At 39.2% G+C, this 20,800-nt stretch overlaps 2 protein-coding genes and 1 long non-coding RNA gene across 6 annotated transcripts; 1 reads left to right on the top strand and 2 right to left on the bottom strand.

The window, feature by feature from the left end:
* Nucleotides 1-565: 565 nt before the first annotated feature.
* On the bottom strand, nucleotides 566-7,712 carry LOC117302290. 4 transcript variants are annotated; one of them, XR_004520410.1, is made up of 4 exons: nucleotides 7,260-7,712; nucleotides 2,702-4,019; nucleotides 1,686-1,757; nucleotides 566-825 (listed from the first exon to the last, which is right to left on the bottom strand). It is a non-coding gene; the product is annotated as an uncharacterized LOC117302290 (long non-coding RNA). The 4 variants fall into 4 exon arrangements; XR_004520413.1 differs by having other exon boundaries at nucleotides 7,579-7,712; XR_004520412.1 differs by lacking the exon at nucleotides 2,702-4,019 and having other exon boundaries at nucleotides 7,579-7,712.
* Nucleotides 7,713-10,793: 3,081 nt separating this feature from the next.
* Nucleotides 10,794-13,868, top strand: LOC117302679 (toll-like receptor 7). Its single transcript, XM_033786670.1, has one exon. The coding sequence runs from the start codon at nucleotides 10,863-10,865 to the stop codon at nucleotides 13,077-13,079; it is 2,217 nt and encodes a 738-aa protein (XP_033642561.1). The 5' UTR covers nucleotides 10,794-10,862; the 3' UTR covers nucleotides 13,080-13,868.
* A 1,132-nt stretch (nucleotides 13,869-15,000) lies between these two features.
* On the bottom strand, nucleotides 15,001-20,013 carry LOC117302289 (cationic amino acid transporter 4-like). The gene is made up of 4 exons (XM_033786165.1): nucleotides 19,977-20,013; nucleotides 17,503-19,157; nucleotides 16,045-16,153; nucleotides 15,001-15,288 (listed from the first exon to the last, which is right to left on the bottom strand). The coding sequence occupies exons 2-4, from the start codon at nucleotides 19,105-19,107 to the stop codon at nucleotides 15,083-15,085; spliced, it is 1,920 nt and encodes a 639-aa protein (XP_033642056.1). The 5' UTR covers nucleotides 19,108-19,157; nucleotides 19,977-20,013; the 3' UTR covers nucleotides 15,001-15,082.
* Between the last annotated feature and the right edge of the window lie 787 nt (nucleotides 20,014-20,800).

Genomic DNA, 20,800 nt, shown 5'->3' with positions numbered 1-20,800 from the left:
TTGGCAGCATAAATATACATTTTTCTTGTAAATCACAATCCCCTAGGAAATAGTAAGAACTGAGATGCGAATGAATTTTCTTTTTAAAGATTGCCTGGAACTGGTTGCCTGTAAATTCCCCAGTGTGGTGCAACCTTTAATCTCAAGATGTTTTGTTTTTTTCGACTAAGATTATCTTTACTACAAAATATGCACAAATCAGATTACAAAATCTTATTGTCAGAAGTTAAAGGAACACGTTGCCTTGGATTGGACGAGTTGGTCTTCAAAAAGCGTTTGAAAACGTTTGTTGTGATATGCATATGGTTAAAAAGATGTTTTAAAAGTAGAATATAATGATCCACAAAAGTATCACTCAAAATTGCACGGTTTTCATTTTACATCGCGAACTAACACGGTCGGCCATTTATGGGAGTAAAAAATTTGACTCAAATAAATGGCCGACCGACGTGTTAGTCGACGAGATAATAAGAAAACCACGCAATTTCGAGGCATATTTGTGAAGATCATTGTATTCTACTTTTACAACATCTTTCTAACCATAACAATTTTATAACAAACGGTTACAGAACGCTTTTCAAGGAGCAACTCGACCGATCAAAGGCAACGTGTTCCTTTAATGTCCATGTAGGAATCAGGCGTTACTGTCCATAAAGGAATCTGACAGTGCTGTCCATGTAGGAATCAGATATTGCTGTCAATGTAAGAATCCTCGTGTGGCTGTCCATGTAGGAATCCAAACGTTGCTGCCCCACATAGGAATCACAAGCAGATGGCAATGTTGGAATCAAACATCACATTCCATTTAATAATTGGATGTCTGACCTGCACACAAAAATGCAAACCACAAAAATAATGTCAATAATATGTCATAAATTATATGTATACATGTAGAAAGCACATCTATGATTAGGCCAAGTAAAACAATTAACCAGTTGATCGTCCAGGTTTTTCCAAAAAGAGGGGATTGAATTCAAAGGTGGCCGCCCAACATTTTAATGCAAACTGGCCACCAATTCTTCAATTTAACGTCACTACCTACTTTATGTACTTTGTCTTTTTGAAAAAAAATGTTAAATACAAAATAGGCAAAAAAAGGATGCAGCCTCAAAAAATGACGAGGGAGGGGACGATCAACTGTTTTTCTTTTTATTTGGCCTTAATCCTCATGTAAACTTCCCTGGGACCAATTTCATGGCGCTGCTTACTGCAAATTCTGTTTATTAGTTTACACAAATTAAGTCCAATGCGAACAGGGCTAAAGATTGTCTAGTGGGAGCTGTTTCTCACAATGTTTTATACTATCAACAGCTCCCCATTACTCGTTACCAAGTTAGGTTTTATGCTAATTATTTTGAGTAATTACCAATAGTGTCCAAATTTTGAAATAACCTGAAATCACAACAAAATCACAACAAAACATTTGTATCCAGGGTAAAAAAATAATTGGGAAAAGTTTACCCCTGATAAAATTTATGTTCAATGACCCTTGGGTATAAATAGTTGGAAAAAGTAAGAGAAATAGGTGATTGTTTTCAGCATTAAAAAAGTAACAATTGAATGAGAAGATTCAAGATACAGCTGTCATAGAACAGGGTCCTGACTAAAGAAAGGTTGTCCAAAACAAACTCGCAGCCAAGCATTGATGATCAGGATTAGTGTACTGGCATTCCACGTTTACTCACCATGTTTAAGATGTAATGAAGTTCCCACTGTAGCATGACCCTTGATTGACCTTTACCTCAAACAACAGCACACTAGTAAAACAAAATAGTGTATTCGAATGAGAAATCAACGGAGGTAAAACAGTAATCAAGTGAAAGCCAGCAAACATTTTTATTGGATTAGTATAAAGTTTGATGTTGAAGATTAATTTGGAAAAAAACACATTCTCAGCTTTACAGGTTTTTTAAGCAAATACAAATAAATTATATTTCTCGAAAAACCTTTTAAAAAAATTAAGTTTCTCGAAACACCTTTTAAAGATTTTTTAACCAAGCTGAACACATTAGTTCAACAACATAAAAAATTACTGTTACCCCTAAATGGAAATATATTTGTCACTTTCAAAATAATTTCTGTAGCCTAATTTGAGGGGAAAAACATGGTTCTAAAAATCTATTATTATGCAATTCACTTGAAAACAATATATTTCTCAAAATACCTGTTAAAGAAACTGTGTTTCTCAAAACACCTTGAACATATTGTGTTTCTCAAAATTCGGTTAAAAGCATCATGTTTCTCGAATCACCTTTTAAAAAAGTTTACAAAAGTTGAACAAAGTAGTTCAACCACATAAAAAAGGACTGGTAAAAAAGGATATGATTTCTTTCCTTTCAGAATAATTTTTGTAAACTGTGAGCAAAAACATCCATACATATGTTTGCTGTTTTTTTTTAAGTCTTTTAAACTTCACTGGAAAAAACAATCTTCTAAAAATACCTTCAAACAAAATATTGTTTCTCAAAACACCTTTTACAAATGTTTCTAAAAACACCTAAAAACAATTTTTACAAGCGCTAAATAAAGTACCTCAACAACCTAAAAACCTCGTAATCCAAACTAATTTCTGTACATTGTGAAGAAAAAACATGGTTTAATTTATTACACCTTACTGGGGAAAAATTGTTTAAAAAAAAAACTTTGACAAGTTTCTCACAAGTCACAACAAGATCAGAAATAATTGTGTTTCTCAAAATACCTTTATATGCCACAACTCAGAGATGAAACTAAGCATCCATGTTGGAGAGGTGCTGGTTGACTGGTAGGCAGTTCTCCCAGCCTCCATGTCACAACTCAGAGATGAAACTAAGCATCCATGTTGGAGAGGTGCTGGTTAACTGGTAGGCAGTTCTCACAGCCTCCATGTCACAACTCAGAGATGAAACTAAGCATCCATGTTGGAGAGGTGCTGGTTAACTGGTAGGCAGAGGTGCTGGTTGACTGGTAGGCAGTTCTCCCAGCCTCAATGTCTCAACTCAAAGATGAAACTAAGCATCCATGTTGGAGAGGTGCTGGTTGACTGGTAGGCAGTTCTCCCAGCCTCCATGTCACAACTCAGAGATGAAACTAAGCATCCATGTTGGAGAGGTGCTGGTTGACTGGTAGGCAGTTCTCCCAGCCTCCATGTCACAACTCAGAGATAAAATTAAGCATCCATGTTGGAGAGGTGCTGGTTGACTTGTAGGCAGTTCTCCCAGCCTCCATGTCACAACTCAGAGATGAAACTAAGCATCCATGTTGGAGAGGTGCTGGTTGACTGGTAGGCAGTTCTCCCAGCCTCCATGTCACAACTCAGAGATGAAACTAAGCATCCATGTTGGAGAGGTGCTGGTTGACTGGTAGGCAGTTCTCACAGCCTCCATGTCACAACTCAGAGATGAAACTAAGCATCCATGTTGGAGAGGTGCTGGTTAACTGGTAGGCAGTTCTCACAGCCTCCATGTCACAACTCAGAGATGAAACTAAGCATCCATGTTGGAGAGGTGCTGGTTAACTGGTAGGCAGTTCTCACAGCCTCCATGTCACAACTCAGAGATGAAACTAAGCATCCATGTTGGAGAGGTGCTGGTTGACTGGTAGGCAGTTCTCATAGCCTCCATGTCACAACTCAGAGATGAAACTAAGCATCCATGTTGGAGAGGTGCTGGTTAACTGGTAGGCAGTTCTCACAGCCTCCATGTCACAACTCAGAGATGAAACTAAGCATCCATGCTGGAGAGGTGCTGGTTAACTGGTAGGCAGTTCTCACAGCCTCCATGTCACAACTCAGAGATGAAACTAAGCATCCATGTTGGAGAGGTGCTGGTTAACTGGTAGTCAGTTCTCACAGCCTCCATGTCACAACTCAGAGATGAAACTAAGCATCCATGTTGGAGAGGTGCTGGTTGACTGGTTGGTAGGCAGTTCTCCTAGTGTCATATTCCATCTTAGATGATGCACTCAGCACACAAAGTTGACCGTCATATGATGGGGCGCCCTCGCAAGTCCAGTTGTGGTAAGGTGGGGATCTGCAACAACTGTATAACACAGTGATTTTTGTAAAAACAGTAAAAATACTAGTAAATAAAGAGTTCACCTGAAAGTGCTCACTATTAAATGTCACCGTTTCAGCTAGCAAGACTCCATCCGTGTCCAAAGTACTGCCACAACACCAGACACTGTTAACAAAGCTTGGACATGTACGCTTGTATGTTGGTGAATTTTGACACGTCCAAGTTCTGAGCTTCTATTTTTAGCATTAGTGCAGAGTGCTATTTTCAGACACAACACTGGTGGTGCTGATTGCATGGGAAGAGAAACTTTACGACTAAAAGTAAGATTCAATTAAAAAATTCTCATTGAGTTGGACCTTAGACTAAGGCCAAATAAAAAAAAAATACCAGTTGATCGTTCCCTTCCTCATCCTTTTTTGAGACCCCATATTTATTTATTTTCTATTTTTTTTATACACATTTTTGGTAAAAAAGGCAAATTTTGTCTGTGTCTTTCTAGATTAACTGAATAATCTTTTATAAACTTGTAACTTTACTAAAATAAGTGGTGAATTTAAACTGAAGAATTGATGGCCAGTTTGAATTAAAAAATGCTGGGAGGCCACCTTTGTAAAAAATAGAAAATAAAAAGACCCTCATCCTCCTCTCTTTGGAAAAAACCCAGATGATCAACTGATAACTTGTTTTACTTGGCCCAATACGTAATACTATAGTCCCTATTCCCCTTGCATAGCCCGGCCCATAGGACATCAACAGCCCATAAACATTCCTCTCACTGCTGAGATCATTCAAGGAAGAGTGAGAGTCGTGTGCACATGCTGCCATTACATTGTTCGATATCAAAGACGGGGGCAAAGGGTCTAAGCCAGTGGAGTAGAGCGCCCAATGATTGCTACTCATCATGACATGTATTGGACCGTGGGCCGTGTACAAAAACAGCTTTTGTGTTTCCAATAAAACAAATTATATAATCACGTTTTCTCTATTACTTATCTCACAGTAACATTCAAAACAAATACAGGATGATGATTTCATCTGTCACTGTGTCAGCTTAGACTTGCAGGACCTGACTTTACTAAGGCCACATAAAAAGAAAATTGTTGATCGTCCCCGCCCGACCACTAAACCCCCGACCCCATTTTTTTTGTTTTCATATAAAACAACCTTTTCAATATATTTTTCAAAATGTACAGCTTTGAAAAAATGTTTAAAGAAGGTTTTTATTTATAATGGCAAAACAAGAACAAATTTTCCTCAAATATTTACTTGGGCTACACTGTGCCTAGATGTTTGAAAAAGTTTACAAAAGTTAAATTTGTTTGACAAAACTATTGAAAACATCTAAAACACACAAACCCTCTGTTTTATAGTGATTGTGATGATTTTTTTTGTTCTTGATTTCATATTTGGCATGTCAACAAAACTTTATAATAAAAAACTATATAAAAAAAAAACTCCCTCCCTCCCCCACCCGCAAAACAATAAAGGACGATAACAATTTTTGTTTATGTGGCCTAATGCTGGGTGACTTGAGTACAAGTTTTTATATTTAATAAAAAAACAATCATGTGGATGTGCTGACTAAAGGTCTCCCATACTTTGTAAATATAAATATTTTATTTTGCCATATAGGCCTATAAAATACTGATTGATTTTCTACAAAGTATGGAGACCTCCTTTAAAGCCATTGGACCCTTTCGGTAAACAGTGTTGTCCAAGGCCCACACTTTGTGTACCACAACTTCTATATCAAATAACAAACCTGTGAAAATTAAGGCTCAAACGGTCATCGGAGTCGGGAGAAAACAACGGAAAAACCCACCCTTGTTTCCGCGCGTTTCGCCGTGTCATGGCATGTGTTTAAAATAAACACGTTAATGTGTTTAAAATAAACACGTTAACGAGAATTTATATTGTTTTGCTGTTTTCTCAAAAAGTAAAACATTTCATGGAATAATATTTCAAGAGAAGTCTTTCACCATGGCCTTCTGTAAACCAAGAAAGTTATTTGTAAATCTGTGAACTTTTATTTTTTTTATGAACCGAAAGGGTCCAATGGCTTTAAGAGAAACTTTACCTGCAAGGTAGTACATCGGTTACGGCCTTAAAGGCAGTGGACACTATTGGTAATTGTCAAAGACTAGCCTTCACAGTTGGTTTATCTCAACATAAGCATAAAATAACAAACCTGTGAAAATTTGAGCTCAATCAGTCATCAAACTTGCGAGATAATGAGAGAAAAACACCTTTGTCACACGAAGTTGTGTGCGTTTAGATGGTTGATTTCGAGGTCTCGAAATCAAATTCGTGGAAAATTACGTATTTCTCTGAAACAATGGTACTTCAGAGGGAGCCGTTTCTCACAATGTTTTATACCATCAACCTCTCCCCATTACTTGTCACCAAGTAAGGTTTTACGCCAATAATTATTTTGAGTAATTACCAATAGTGTCCACTGCCTTTAAAAGGAACATTACAGTTGCTGGCAGTGTAGACGCTTTATGTAGTCCCCCATTATGTAGTCCCCCATATACATAAACTGACAAACCTGCAGAAGTTTGTTGAGAACGATCGGCCTTCTGGGTCACGAGAGAATAGCGAAAAAAATGATTACAAATTTTGCATTGCATCGGTGCCAAAACAAAAATGAATAAACTCCAAACGTCAAATTAGATTATTTATTTCTCATCAAATATGACATTCCAGACCGACATATTATTTTAAGGGATGTTTTCAACTATCGTCATCATTAGACCGTGTAACTGTAAAGTTTGATGTAAATCTGTGATCTTCACGATTTTTGTTTCCTACCAATTCTGTAACGCTCCTTTAAAGGGAAGGTACACGTTAGGTAATTACTCAAAACAAATATTAACTTAAAAACTGACTTGGTAACGAGCATTGGAGAGCTGTTGATAGTATAAAACAGTGTGGGAAACGACTTCCTCTTAAGTAACGTAGTTTTTGAGAAAGAGGTAATTTTTCACTTTTATTCTCTCATCTCCATTGGTTAAGTCAGCAAAATCATCCTGCCGGTACATCAACGCTATTCCTATCTGAAAGCACACACATTCGTCCAACAAGGGTGTTTTTTTCGGGTTTCTTTCATTGTTATCTCGCAACTTCTACGACCAATTGAGCTCAAATTTTCACAGGCTTGTTATTTTATGCTTAAGATGGGATACACCAAGTGAGAACACTGGCCTTTGACAATTACCAAACGTGTACAGGGCCTTAAGTTTAAGTGACAATTACCATGGTTACCTTGGTCGTATCATGGAAGAGGATCATCCATAGTCATAGACATCTACATCTATTCAGCCACGAACATGTCAAAGCCTGTCATTATGTGAGGACATGATGAAGTTGCCAGTGCTACACTTAACCATCGTCGGCCTGCCTGTCGTCCATCCACAGCATTCACTCTGGCAGCTAGCAGTCACACTACCTAACACTAAACAGTAACACTAGTGACCATCCCATGTTCACAAATAAATACAGTGTGGTGTGCACGACGACGAAGGAAAACAGAATGTATTATTACAGTCTTTCAGTTTTTAATTACATGGTTTTCCATCCTTACCTGTCACCAAGGAATGTATGCATAATTCTTAGATTTGGAGTACACTCAGGACTTATGAGCAACCACATTGAAGGGTCCAAACCAAACATGCTTATTAATAATCTGACATCTGTCATCACTCGTCGAACGTAAACATTCCCACTATTAGCACGATGCATTACGTCATAGCTACTTATAATTGAACTACAGAGGGCGCCAGAGGGGGGGGGGCAAGGCCCTGTACAGTACATGTGTGTGTCCTACTAATGCTTGATTGATGGGGAAAGAAGGTAAAACACGCCCATTATTATGCTAAAAGTGGCCTCATAGTCTCTCCTATCCGGGAAATTAATACGCTTGCACGCCACAGTTGCAGCGCCCTCTACTTTAAGTTAAAGGGTATGATCACAATGGACCCAGTTTTAACATTTTTTTCACGCTACTTTTTTTATGAATAACTTTTATCCGAATGTTTTTTTCTTAATCACTTGACTTAAGTATCTAAAGGAATCCCTTTTTTCAAATTAATGGTTTATACAACGCAACAGTTGCAGTTTTTCTCACCGGAGTTATGGTCAAAGCGTTGTATTTCCCACTCTATGAGGATGAACCTGTAAAATATCCAAGGTTTCTCATCTAAATTGAACAAAATCAGACGCGCGAACGGCCTTACGGACTGAGCTATAAACTTGTAAAAGTCCACTGATGCTATAGACCTTCACCGTGCTGCATTTATTCATCTATTGGTCGTGTTCCTTGTATATCGCTTAACAAAAATTAATGCTAATACTCATTTTTGCAAATAGGAACCAAACTATTATGTTCTTCAAGCCTCGGTTTGGTTACATTGATATCAATAGAAAAAATTCAAGATGGCTGCACCATGATAAATGTATAATTGTCATTCTGACCACTATTTCCTCCTTGTGGATTTATGTGGAAATTAATATGACACAAAATGTCAACTTTCCCATAATAATTTATGACCATTGCAGTTCTTGCCTGCCAGAATAATCAAAGAATTTACAAGGACACATTGTAAACAAAGTTCACACGGTCTATATTTAATGGGTTTTTTTTTTTTTTTTGAAAGCCCCGTGATCAGCAAGGAAAGCGTACGGGAAAAATTCAATAACTTGTGCCTCTCATCCTCGCATTTTCGTCACAATTTTCGTCACAACAAACCTCCATCAATACATGTTGAGTTTGCATTATTATAGGGGAAAGAATTTACATAATCAAATATTGACACATGTATGTTTCTAGGATACGATCACTAGTCCATAAGCAATTGGACCGTATAAATAGTACACGGGCGCCAATCGGGGGGGGGGGGGCATGGGAACAATTAAGACATTTCAAGATGGTGGATGCCCCCCGCCTTTGACCACTTTTATGTCCTTGCTCTATGCTTTTATCAAGAAGCTCACAACCACCATCCTAGAAGGGGTACCCCCCCCCCCTCCACTGTCACATGGTGGGGGACACTATATCAATGCCCACCTACCCTCCCGCCTCGAATTGCCTTCAGAGCATCTATGCAAAATTTTCCCGGGCCCTTGGGCGGGCGCGGCCCAGACCCCGCACCGTAAAGGCTTCACGCCAGAATGTTGAGTCCATTGTTGACAGATCCCAGCCCCTACCCCCCCCCCCCCCCCCTCCTAAAAAAAGCTCACGTATAGGCCCTCATAATTGCACTATAGGACCAACGTAAAAGATGTATCTGAACAGGACTTTGCACCAGAGATTGCATCTTCGACCTTAAAATCTCCCCGGGGTCCAAGCGATGCCCCCCCCCCCCCCAACAACAATCTTTCAAGACAGGTTGACGGCGACGCCCAGGGCATATTAATCTACACCCAAAGGTCCATAAAGTACCAACCAGGAAAAGGAATGTCGAAGCACAGTAAACAAGCTTGTGATAATGATTAACGTCCAAGCAAATCGGATGCTAGCACATATCGTGCCGAGTTACAGATCAGAACTTCCGCTCTCCACACGAGCCCGCCTCATGACACTATCGAGTTCCGAATCGCACATCCTACACCATCCTACACGTACACCGCTTTGGTATGTGTATTGTGTGTACAAATGTGATAACATAGCAGCAGGCCTATCTTGTTTCTTGGTGGCTATTATTGCACATAATTGCACTATAGGACCAACGTAAAAGATGTATCTGAACAGGACTTTGCACCAGAGAGTGCATCTACGACCTTAAAATCTCCCGGGGTCCAAGCGATGCCACCCCCCAAAATCTTTCAAGACAGGTTGACGTCGACGCCCAGGGAATATTAATCTACACCCAAAGGTCCATAAAATACCAACCAGGAAAAGGAATGTCGAAGCACAGTTAAAGGTCTCTATTATGTTGGTAAACAAGCTTGTGATAATGATTAACGTCCAAGCTGCTAGCACATATCGTGAAGAGTTAAAGATCAGAACTTCCGCTCTCCACACGAGCCCGCCTCATGACACTATCGAGTTCCGAATCGCACATCCTACACCATCCTACACGTACACCGCTTTGGTATGTGTATTGTGTGTACAAATGTGATAACCAGAAAGAGATTATGCCGATTGCCATTCTGTTGAACATAGAGCATTGTAGAGTAACATAGAGTGAGAACCGTTGATGTTCTATGATTTGATTATCATTCAACATGTCATCAAGGTTGGCAGCAGGCCTGTCTTGTTTCTTGGTGGCTATTGTTGTATGCTGCTGTGAGTTGGAGCACGGAGGTAGGTTGGAGGGGAACCATGTCGGTGACCATCAAGTCAATTGTGTTCCGAACTACAATACATGCCATTGCTCTTGGTCTGATGATGACAGGACAAGCAACACAACCTTATATTCAACAGTGCAGTGTTCTTTCTTTGCTACTGTTGTAGACATCGATGCTTTGATGGATGCCATTCCACCAGCGAACCAAATCAACGTGTTGTGTCCCAACGACCCTACAAGTCATAATCTTACTTCTAGGACTTTCTCGAAACATGCTGAAACACTCCGTCATCTTCAAGTTGTCTTCTGTCCCGTTGACACCATCTCTGCAGATACTTTTTTAGAGTCTTCTACTTTGCTGGTTGTTGAGTTCATGTATACATCGTTGACGGAGGGGAGCCTTCCTGCTTTTGGACAAATCTCTAATAATGTTAACGAGAGCATCATCGTTCGTCTACAAACTAATGAAATCGACAGTTTACCAGACTTTGCGTTTGGTTCAAACCCGGAAAAGAATGTGACAAACTTATCCCTTAACAACAATAAAATTGTGACTATTTCTTCTAGAGCATTTGCAGGAATGGCTAAATTAATCAGTTTGTATCTAAATGCAAACAACATCTATAAGCTATCCAATGGAACTTTTCAAAGTTGTGGTCGTCTTAAAATTCTGAACTTGTCTAAAAATAACATAAGTTTCATTGAAGGCGGGACATTTTCATCTATGGCTTCTTTGGTTGACTTGGATCTACAGGGGAATAAACTACACCACTTGGAGCCCGGTTTGTTTCGTGGATTGACGCATCTGAAATACCTCAACCTTAGCTATAATGAGTTAGAGAGCCTCCCGCTTGGACTTTTTGATGATCTGACGTCACTGAAGGAACTTAGACTTGATTACAATTCACTCCTAGACTTCAATCAGTCTCCGAACATTGGAACCCCTATGAGCGAGCTAGCAACACTCAACATATCGCATAACGCGTTGGAAAAAATAACACCATTTCTTCTTCAAATGAAAATGACGAATCTAGTTACTGTTGATTTCTCATACAATAGAATTAAAAGTCTTGAGTCTGGTGCCGTGTCAAGTTTACCATTATTACGAACACTTGATTTTAAGTGCAACTTATTATCACATGTGGAGTTTGGTGCTATATCAACTCTTCCTAAACTGATATCTGTCGACTTCCGGTTTAATCAGTTTAACTACGTACCAGAAGGATTTGTGGATTGGTTTATTGTCGATATCAACCGAGAATCAGCTATTTCTCTCTTTATGGCAGGTAATCCATTCGAATGTGAGTGTTATTTCGCTTACCTAGTGAGAGTTACCGGGAAACAATATTATTATCCAATCCAATTAAATGACGTCAATGAATACGTATGCGAAACACCGTCGTTAGTGAGAGGTACAAAGTTAATGCAACTTGACAAGAATAAGTTCTGGTGCCCACTTGATCCTTGTGTTATACCAGAATGTGAATGCTACAACAGAACAATAGACAACGGACTATTCATTCTTTGTAATGGCATCAACACAGTAAGTAATTTGCATGCACACCCGTTTCCAGTTTCCATGGTTATATTTGAGTGCATTGGCTGTTTTGTAATGGGATATGATTTACCTAACGATAGTTTTTCCGGTCTCAGGCATTTGCAAACGCTTATTTTGAGTAACACCAGTCTGACCTTAATTAAACCGGGAACTTTTTCCGACTTGTCAAATCTTGAAACAATGTCTCTTAAAAATAATCAACTGTACGAACTCAGAAGTCGTGAAATGATTAATATGACGTCATTGCTAGATATAGATCTGCATAATAACAAACTTGAATATGTAGAAGATGATTTGTTTACGTCAAGTCAAAGAATACAACGTATTGACTTGAGTGACAATAATCTACAAACACTTCCGGATGGATTGTTCAACTCTGCGGATGATCTGCAATCATTGCGTATCCATGACAACCCTTTTATTTGTAACTGTTCTCTGTTGTGGCTGAAACAGTGGATGCAAGCAAATTACCGTATCGTACAGGACATCCAGAGCGTTCAGTGTGTTGTAAACGAAACCACAGACGTCTGGGAACCTGTCGTCAAGGTACCCGATCAAGATTTTGTATGTACGAATGGAAGTGACGTCATCATCAAAATAGTGACTAATTTGGACGGTGGGTTGCTGGCTGCAATTTGTTGCACCGTTTTTATCATTTTTGTAGTGATTATTGTATGCATAAGGTACAGGTATTTACTTCGGGTTCTATTGTATACTCGTATTGGAATTCACTTTGCAGATGACGAAGGTGAGAACGAAGGTGAATTCGTTTACGATGCATATCTTGCATACAGTGATGACAACATTAAAGAGGCTATCCAAGATGTATGCGCCAGGCTAGAGGCAAGGGCGCCACCTTACGTTCTCTGCTTTCGTCATCGTGACTTTCCAATCGGTAGCTCCAACGCATCCACTATTGTGGAATCGATTAACTCGAGCAAGAGAACGATCATATTTCTGAGTGAAAGTTTCCTTCAAAACGAGTGGTGTTCTCTAGAATTTCAAGTTGCCCATGCGCAAACTCTTTCAGGAAAACTAAACCGTTTGATTATAATTCTACTTGAAGATATACCCAAGGACTTACTGAGCGAAGATATTAAACTTCAAATGACTGTAAATCGATGTTTGCGCATGACATCCCGTCTGTTTTGGGACCAACTTGTTTACGCTTTACCCAATAAGAGAAAACAAAAACAAAACCAGAATGGATTCGAGCTCATACCAAATACAGATCTTTAGCAGAAGATACCTGCATTTTTATTGTCTTTTTAAGCTTGCAGAAACTAAAAATAACAACGACCGAAATTCTCAGATGTGTACATAGTATTGTCCCTAAACTTGTGGGCAAGTCGTTAATGGTCCGCCGAGGTGGGATAGTCGAGTTGTGGCGGAGCTCTCGCGAGATCACTGCTCTTGCGCGAACTGTCCTATTCACCGTAGTTGTGAGAGCGGTAGTGTCGCGGGCACGCAGTCTCGCAAGTTTTCCGCGGGAATCGCGGGAGATTCGGAACGCAATCACCGCAATAAACGTTTAACGACTTGTCCACAAGTCTATACTGTCCCTGAGTCACACAGACAATAATATGTAATATGCATACTAGTTAGTACGTATAGTGGATTAGTCAATTTAATTAATTGCTTTGTAATGTTCAAGTTTGCTGTAACTTCCTAATGATTTGGTATTGAGCCGATTCATTTTTCTGATTGTTATGTCTTTTTTGATAGAGTGTTAAATTTGCATCGGGGATAGAGAATATTAATTTTGGTTTTTACCCATACACCGATGTGTGTTACCACTGTATATACTCAGTACTTTCCCGAGTCCTGTGAAAACAAATGTATTTTTTATAAATATTCTAAATAATGAACAAACCATCTTTCTACACTGAAACAATTCCTCTAACTATAAGCAAGTTACGTTAAAGCCATTATACACTTTCGGTAGACAGTATTGTCAAAGTCCTATCATACACTTCGTGTATCACAACTTATATATAAAATAACAAACCTGTGAAAATTTAGGCTCAAGCGGTCATCGGAGTCGGGAGAAAATAACGGGAAAACCCACTCTTGTTTCCGCGCGTTTCAATCCGCCGCCGTGTCATGACATGTGTTTAAAAAAAATCCGTAATTCTCGCTATCGAGAATTGATACTGCTTTAATGTTTTCTCAAAAAGTAAAGCATTTCATGGAACAATATTTCAAGAGAAGTCTTTCACCATTACCTTCTGTAAACCCTGTAAATTATTTGTAAATCTGTGAATTTTTTTTTTTTTACCGAAAGTGTAAAAGTGCTTTAAAGGAACGTTACAGAATTGGTTGGACAAAAAATCGTGATGAGAGCAGATTTTCTTAAGACGTTCATAGTTAAATGATGATGACAGAAAAAAACATGAAACATTTCTGTCTAAAACGTCCCATTTGAAGTTTATCGCTCAGTGAACATTAAATTACTAATTTTTGTTCAATCGATGTCATGCAAAAATAAAAAAGCGTAATCTGTTTGTCACTTTTCTCGTGACCCAGATGGCCGATCAATCTCAAACTTCTGTACAGGTTTGCCAGTTTATGTATAAGTGCTGACACAGTGCCTTCATTTATTTTGTAAGCCAAAACCCATTATATATACGTTCCTTTAACATTACTTGAAAGGATTAAAGTGTACATAATTATGTAAATTCTTATAATTATAGTGCCATATAATCGATTATAAAATCTTTGAAATATGTAAAACGATAATTAAAACAAAACAAAACAAGTCATGACTGAAAGTCATTATTGTTAGTCTGGAAATAATGTTGACCTTTTACCCGTTCACATCAAAACAATCCTTCCACAGACACTGTAATAATTATTGCCAAAGCCCTGTCTTCTCACTTGATGTATCTCAACATTATTATAATAATATAAAACAATTGTGGAAATTTGAACTCAATTATTGGTCGTTGACGTTGCGAGAGAGAATAATGGAAGAAAAACACCCTTGGCGCACAAATTGTGTGCTTTCAGATGCTTGAATTCGAGACCTCAAAATTTAATTCTGAGATCTCGAAAACAAATTCAAATATTTTTTAGTGGAAAATTACTTCTTTCTCGAAAACTACATTACTTCATATAGGGAGCCGTTGCTCACAATGTTTCATACTATCAACAGCTCTACATTGCTCGTTACCAAGTAAGTTTTTATGCTAAAATAGAATTATTTTGAGTAATTCCAAATACATGTAGTGTGCCTTTGACAACTAGTCCACCAATGTCTCAGTCTTTGATGAATTTGTACTGGATTTAGGTTGCTGCTCGTGCACAATGGACTCATAATTTAAAGGCAGTGATGCCGTCACATCATTACCAGCAGCTAAGACTTGGTATTCGTCTTTTGTCTTAGATGTCCTTCTCTTCAAGCGCTCGACGCTGTGATGATAGCCGTAGAATACATACAACAACATGCCTTTAACAATTAATACATAAACAATAAATATTGAAGTACTGAACCATTCGCCATGACGACTGTGTAGATTATAGCATCATTTCCTGATTGGAAGATATTGCGCGCGTTAGAAATGCCTCATTATTACTAGGGAGCTTTAGCTGCACGTTATGCGAGCAACGTGAACGTGAACGTAATATTTGTAAACAAAAAGTTATTGCATGCCAAAGTATGACGTCTGCGGGCACGTACGTACCTGACGTGAAAAATGGTAACTTCACGTATGCTAAAAACGTGATATTTTAACGACACATTTTAATGACGTTCACGTTCTAATTAACACGGAGCGTGCAGCTACCTAAACTTCCCAATTAATATTATGGAGAGTTAGCTGCACGCTACACGCGAGCAACTATAAGAACGTGCACGTCGGAAAATTGTTTTGTTAAAACCTCACGTTTCTAGCAAACGTGAAGTAACCATTTTTTCACATCAGGTTTTATATTATATGGGTATACGTGCTTAAAACAATTGAAATGTTGACTAAAAAAGCTTCGAGCCTGAAAACTAAATGAAGCAGCTTCAGATTGAATACCATGTTGCATATTAAAGAAGCATTTACGAAACCACGACTTTGGATTGGGCTCTGGCTTAGACTCCGTGTGCCTGACTAAAGCTCCGTACCGAAACACACGTTTTTCAGTTTGATAACTTACGATGCCTATTACAGAGCCTCAGCCCAAGCCGTGGTTTCGAGAAGGCATTATTATAACTCACCTATTCCAACCCAAATTGCGAATCGTACCCAAGTGATTGGTTGCAGCATGACCATTAATATGACGTCACACAGTATACTCATTATCGGCAGGTACGGTACGAACGGCACCTATACATAAATAATGGGAGACTTTTTGAAAGCTCTGCCACTAGAGGGCAGCAGACCTACCAGGTAAGGGTGCACAACTCCTATAGCAAACAATGGTAAATGCTAAAAATTCAAAAATACTCAAAAAATATTTAGAAGTCTCTCAGCCTTTTGAAAATTAAATCAGATACATTGTCATACAACTAAACTTCAGATTTCTTCTAAAGTTTTGGTAGGTCAGCATTTTGTAATTTTTGCTAATTACCCTAGAAGAAACACTCCCCAAAACCCATGCACACCGCTTGTTATCCTTGGGGAACTCGTGTCCAGTACGTCCTGTTCCAGAACAGTTTGGTTTATGCTGGCAATGTGTTATGAAAAACAAAATACAGTTTGGCTAAATCTAAAATACAAAATCAAAAACACGCAAAACACAAGGTATTTGCTGTCAGTGACCGTCACTCATGCTTCTCCTATACCTAAGTTGTTGACATTACCTGGTGAAGAGCGCCCCCTCTTGGTGATTGGCAGATAGTCTAAAGTTTCCCATTGTTATGATTACATGAGTATAGGTATACACACTCAAATTGAGGACATTCTATCACAAAAGAGGACAGTAGGATCCACGATTCGGGAAAGGTCCACAGTTGGAAAACGTGTACAAAACCAATGGGAGATGTTGCAAAAATAGTTTGAGTATAAACACAAGAGACATAATTATAGGAGGTCCACGAAAGCTTTGTGTGTCTATGTTATTGGATGTGCCATAAGAGTACTAGAATCTCAATAAGGTGATTGAATAGTTTTGACTTTCACTATAAATACCACCCATTTCATCCTGTATGAGCGGGTATTTTATTCAAGTAATGTTGTGTGATCAACTAACTACACATCACTTTCTGTAGAGAATATTCAAGCCAAAAATGCAGCCGTGAGCAAGTTCGGGTGGCAACTAGACTGGACTGACTGCATCGACTAGACAAACAAGAAATCATAGAGCACAGGGCGATTGACAAAGGTAGCGTTCGTTCGATTAGCTTCCCTGGGACGGGCCCCTGACAAGAGCTAATCGAACGATCACTCATCCTCTCGTGGTGACGTCATGCACCTGGGGCTAGCCCCGAATGACCCGTTCCACAAGCAGGGCACTGGGGGCTGACCCGGGTGAACCCCCTGGAATAATGTCAAAGCTATTCGAACGTACCGGGGCAGAACGGGGTCGACCCAGAGGGAAGCTAAACGAACGGACCTAAAACGAACCATGCTCTGGAGCATGGTCAATTCGAGAGCTAAAAGTACGTCACACTCACAGTTTCCTTTCAAGTCCAGTCGCTCACCCGAACTTGCTGCTCTGGTCTGGTCTAACTTACCCTGTACGTCCTGCCGTCATACCTTGCTTGATTGTGCAGCGGTATAGGTAGAAATACAACAACTGCCACGATGGCTAAGACAGTCACCATAGTTACAGCCCACCATTCTCCCTTCTTGATGTTGTCTTGTGTTGCCATGGCAACCACGACGGCAGCAGTTTGGAAAATGATCGTCAGAAGCAGACACACAGAGACCACTCTACCAGGATGGCTGCTATCCAGAAACGTCAGAAATTCAAACTGTTGCTTCAGGCGACCGTCTCTATTTATAAACACTTGGTCTTCATGATCTCGGTTCGTGACGTCACCAGACATTAGTTCCTCCTCTTCTTCGTCTGTATCATCCAATATAGATTCTACACCGAAGTGGCTGAACTCCATATCAGGTCGATATCGGAGGACTATAACAGCACCACAGACTATACTATAAGCCATTAAAACACCAATAGACATAAATTCCACAAGTGAACTCAAATCAAAAATGGAAGCCATAACAGCACAAATTGCACCAAATATAAATGTTGCCACAACTGGGACTTGGGTTCGTTTAGACACTTTAGCTAAGGAAGCAAACAGCAGGCCGTCATTTGCCATGGCGTAAACAGAGCGAGGAATGGAAAACAGACTACCAAGTAGAGATGTTAACATGCCGCATAGTGCGCCTAACCCAACGATATACTTTGCCCATAGCAAACCGTGTGTGGCGAATGCATGAGCGAAGGACGAGTTGTCCGATATTTCATTATAAGGCACCATGATTGTGAGAGACACAGATACAGCAACGTAACATAGACCCGCTATTATTACTGATAACCCAGTAGCCCTTGGTATACTCCTCGCAGGATCTAAGGCCTCCTCACTCGACAAAGATATCACATCAAAACCAGAAAAGGCAAAGAAACAACTAGAAGCGCCCGCAACTGCACCGGAAAATCCAAAAGGAAAGAAATTATTCCAGTTGTCAAAATCTCCAATGATTAATCCTGCAACGAAGACAAAAACAACCACCCCTACGTTAATAACTGCCATGACGTTGATGCTTTTTACTGATACATTGGCACCCAGTGCCACTGGGATCAAGACCAATACAACAAGAAGACCCGAGAAAAAGTCCGGAAACTCAGCTAAATACGGTACTTCTAAGGGGTTACCGCCAAAAATGACATTCTTGGTGAAGTTACTCAACTTATACCCAACTAACTCATCAAAATATCCACTCCAAGACCGCGCAACTGCGGCTCCGCCCACTACATACTCAAGAATAAGATTCCAACCAATCAAGAAAGCCCAAAGTTCACCTATGGTGATGTAGGTGTACGTATATGCAGACCCTGTGATTGGTACCCGTGAACCAAACTCTGCATAACACATTGCAGCCATCATGGACACCACTGCAGCAATGAGGTAAGATATGATAACTGCGGGACCGGCTGTTTCTTTGGCAACGACACCAGTTAAGACATACAACCCAGTTCCCATCATTGAACCAATACCAATGATGGTTAAATCTTTAGTTGTTAAACATCTTAGAAACTGAGACTTGGCTGATGTGACGTCACTTGTCTTAGTGAGACTTAAAGAGTTGACAACATCCCCCAACGCCATCTTTACTCATGTAGGTCAAGGAAGGTTTTTGGATGTAGATGATCGCAAATCTGGGGTTAGAAAGTGAGAAATGAAGTTAACCATCGCGTCAAAAACGAAACAAATTTGGATGGCAACCAAGCATGCATTCTGCTGTTTGTCAAAGGCACTATGTTAAACTGCTGTCCCACGTGGAACCATCATTAGTAAACTCACTGTAACCTATACAGCATTTGGACAGGCGTCTTAAAGCCATTATTACACTTTCGGAAAAGAAAAGAAAATAAAAGTTCACATATTTACAAATAACTTGCAGGGTTTACAGAAGGTAATGGTGAAAGACTTCTCTTGAAATATTCCATGAAATGCTTTACTTTTTGAGAAAACATTAAAACAATTATCAATTCTCGATATCGGTGAAACGTGCGGAAACAAGGGTGGGTTTCCCCGTTATTTTCTCCCGACTCCGATGACCGATTGAGCCTAACTTTTCACAGGTTTGGTATTTTATGTATAAGAAATGATAAACGAAGTGTGGGCCTTGGACAGTACTGTTTACCGAAAGTAAACAATACACATTCCATATACAGGGCGGATAACATTATATTCTGATTCCCGTTTATATACTTTCACAGTCGTTCATGGTGGTCTGTTTCTGTTCCCTATTTTATTTTACTTAATCTTCAATGTATGCTTTAATTTTCTTTCCTAAGATGATTCTATTTTAACTGTTAACTTGTACATATCAGATTGTTTTTATATAGGCTATATGAATATTTCTAATTGTTTTTTTGTATCCTTTCCTGTAATTGGCGGCTCGTCCGCTGTTGGTATGGTCAATAAATATATATTAAATATAAATAGCTTAATAAATTCATGGTGTTTCTTACCCCAAACGGCAAACTAAAGTTCCTACTAGCGAGCCCAGCCCAGTGCTTCGTCGATGAAGTGCACAACTTACTGTCTGACTACATGTATTACAGCTAAACATAACTGTGACGACAGTTTGTATGTGTAAAACCAACCAGCTTGCGAGTTATTGCGACCTTGCAAATTGAGTTCAGATACCAGCATAAAGTTAGATTCGTTAACAACATGATGGAATACTAGCATAGCCTGTAATATTATAGTTTATTGGTTTTGTTACTGCACTTTCCTCATCAGAAATGACAATTATGTCAAAAGATAATTAAATTGGTAAAGACTGAAAGAATGAATGTTTAAAGCCATTATACACTTTCGGTAAACAGTATTGTCCAAGTCCCACACTTCGTGTATCACAACTTATATATAAAATAACAAACCTGTGGAAATTTAGGCTCAATCGGTCATCGGAGTCGGGAGAAAATAATGGGAAAACCCACTCTTGTTTCCGCGCGTTTTAAGGTTTTCTCAAAAAGTAAAGCATTTCATGGAACAATATTTCAAGAGAAGTCTTTCACCAATACCTTCTGTAAACCCTGTAAATTATTTGTAAATCTGTGAACTTTGTTTTGTTCTGTACCGAAATTGTATAATGGCTTTAAAGATCACGTAAATAACACTAGCAGTCAGGGCCCAATTTCATAGGGCTACTTAACGGTAAGCAAATTAACGGTAAGCACATTTTGGTGCTTATCGTATTAGACAAATTTGCTAAGGAGCAAGCGTATTTCACTGGTTAGCAGAAACATTAGGCGGCCTTATTGCGCATGCACCATAGACTTGCATTGTG

This window comes from Asterias rubens, chromosome 18 (assembly GCF_902459465.1).
Source record: "Asterias rubens chromosome 18, eAstRub1.3, whole genome shotgun sequence".
Taxonomy (NCBI): domain Eukaryota; kingdom Metazoa; phylum Echinodermata; class Asteroidea; order Forcipulatida; family Asteriidae; genus Asterias; species Asterias rubens.
This window is presented reverse-complemented; position numbering and strand designations above follow the sequence as displayed.

Coding starts and splice junctions, on each gene's coding strand:
- LOC117302679 (XM_033786670.1), top strand. CDS start 10,863: ATGGCTAAATTAATCAGTTTGTATCTAAATGCAAACAACATCTATAAG.
- LOC117302289 (XM_033786165.1), bottom strand. CDS start 19,107: ATGGCGTTGGGGGATGTTGTCAACTCTTTAAGTCTCACTAAGACAAGT. Junction 16,154..17,502: donor ATGACGGCAGGACGTACAGG/GTAAGTTAGACC, acceptor ATTTATGTATAG/GTGCCGTTCGTACCGTACCT. Junction 15,289..16,044: donor CGCAATTTGGGTTGGAATAG/GTGAGTTATAAT, acceptor TAATTGTTAAAG/GCATGTTGTTGTATGTATTC.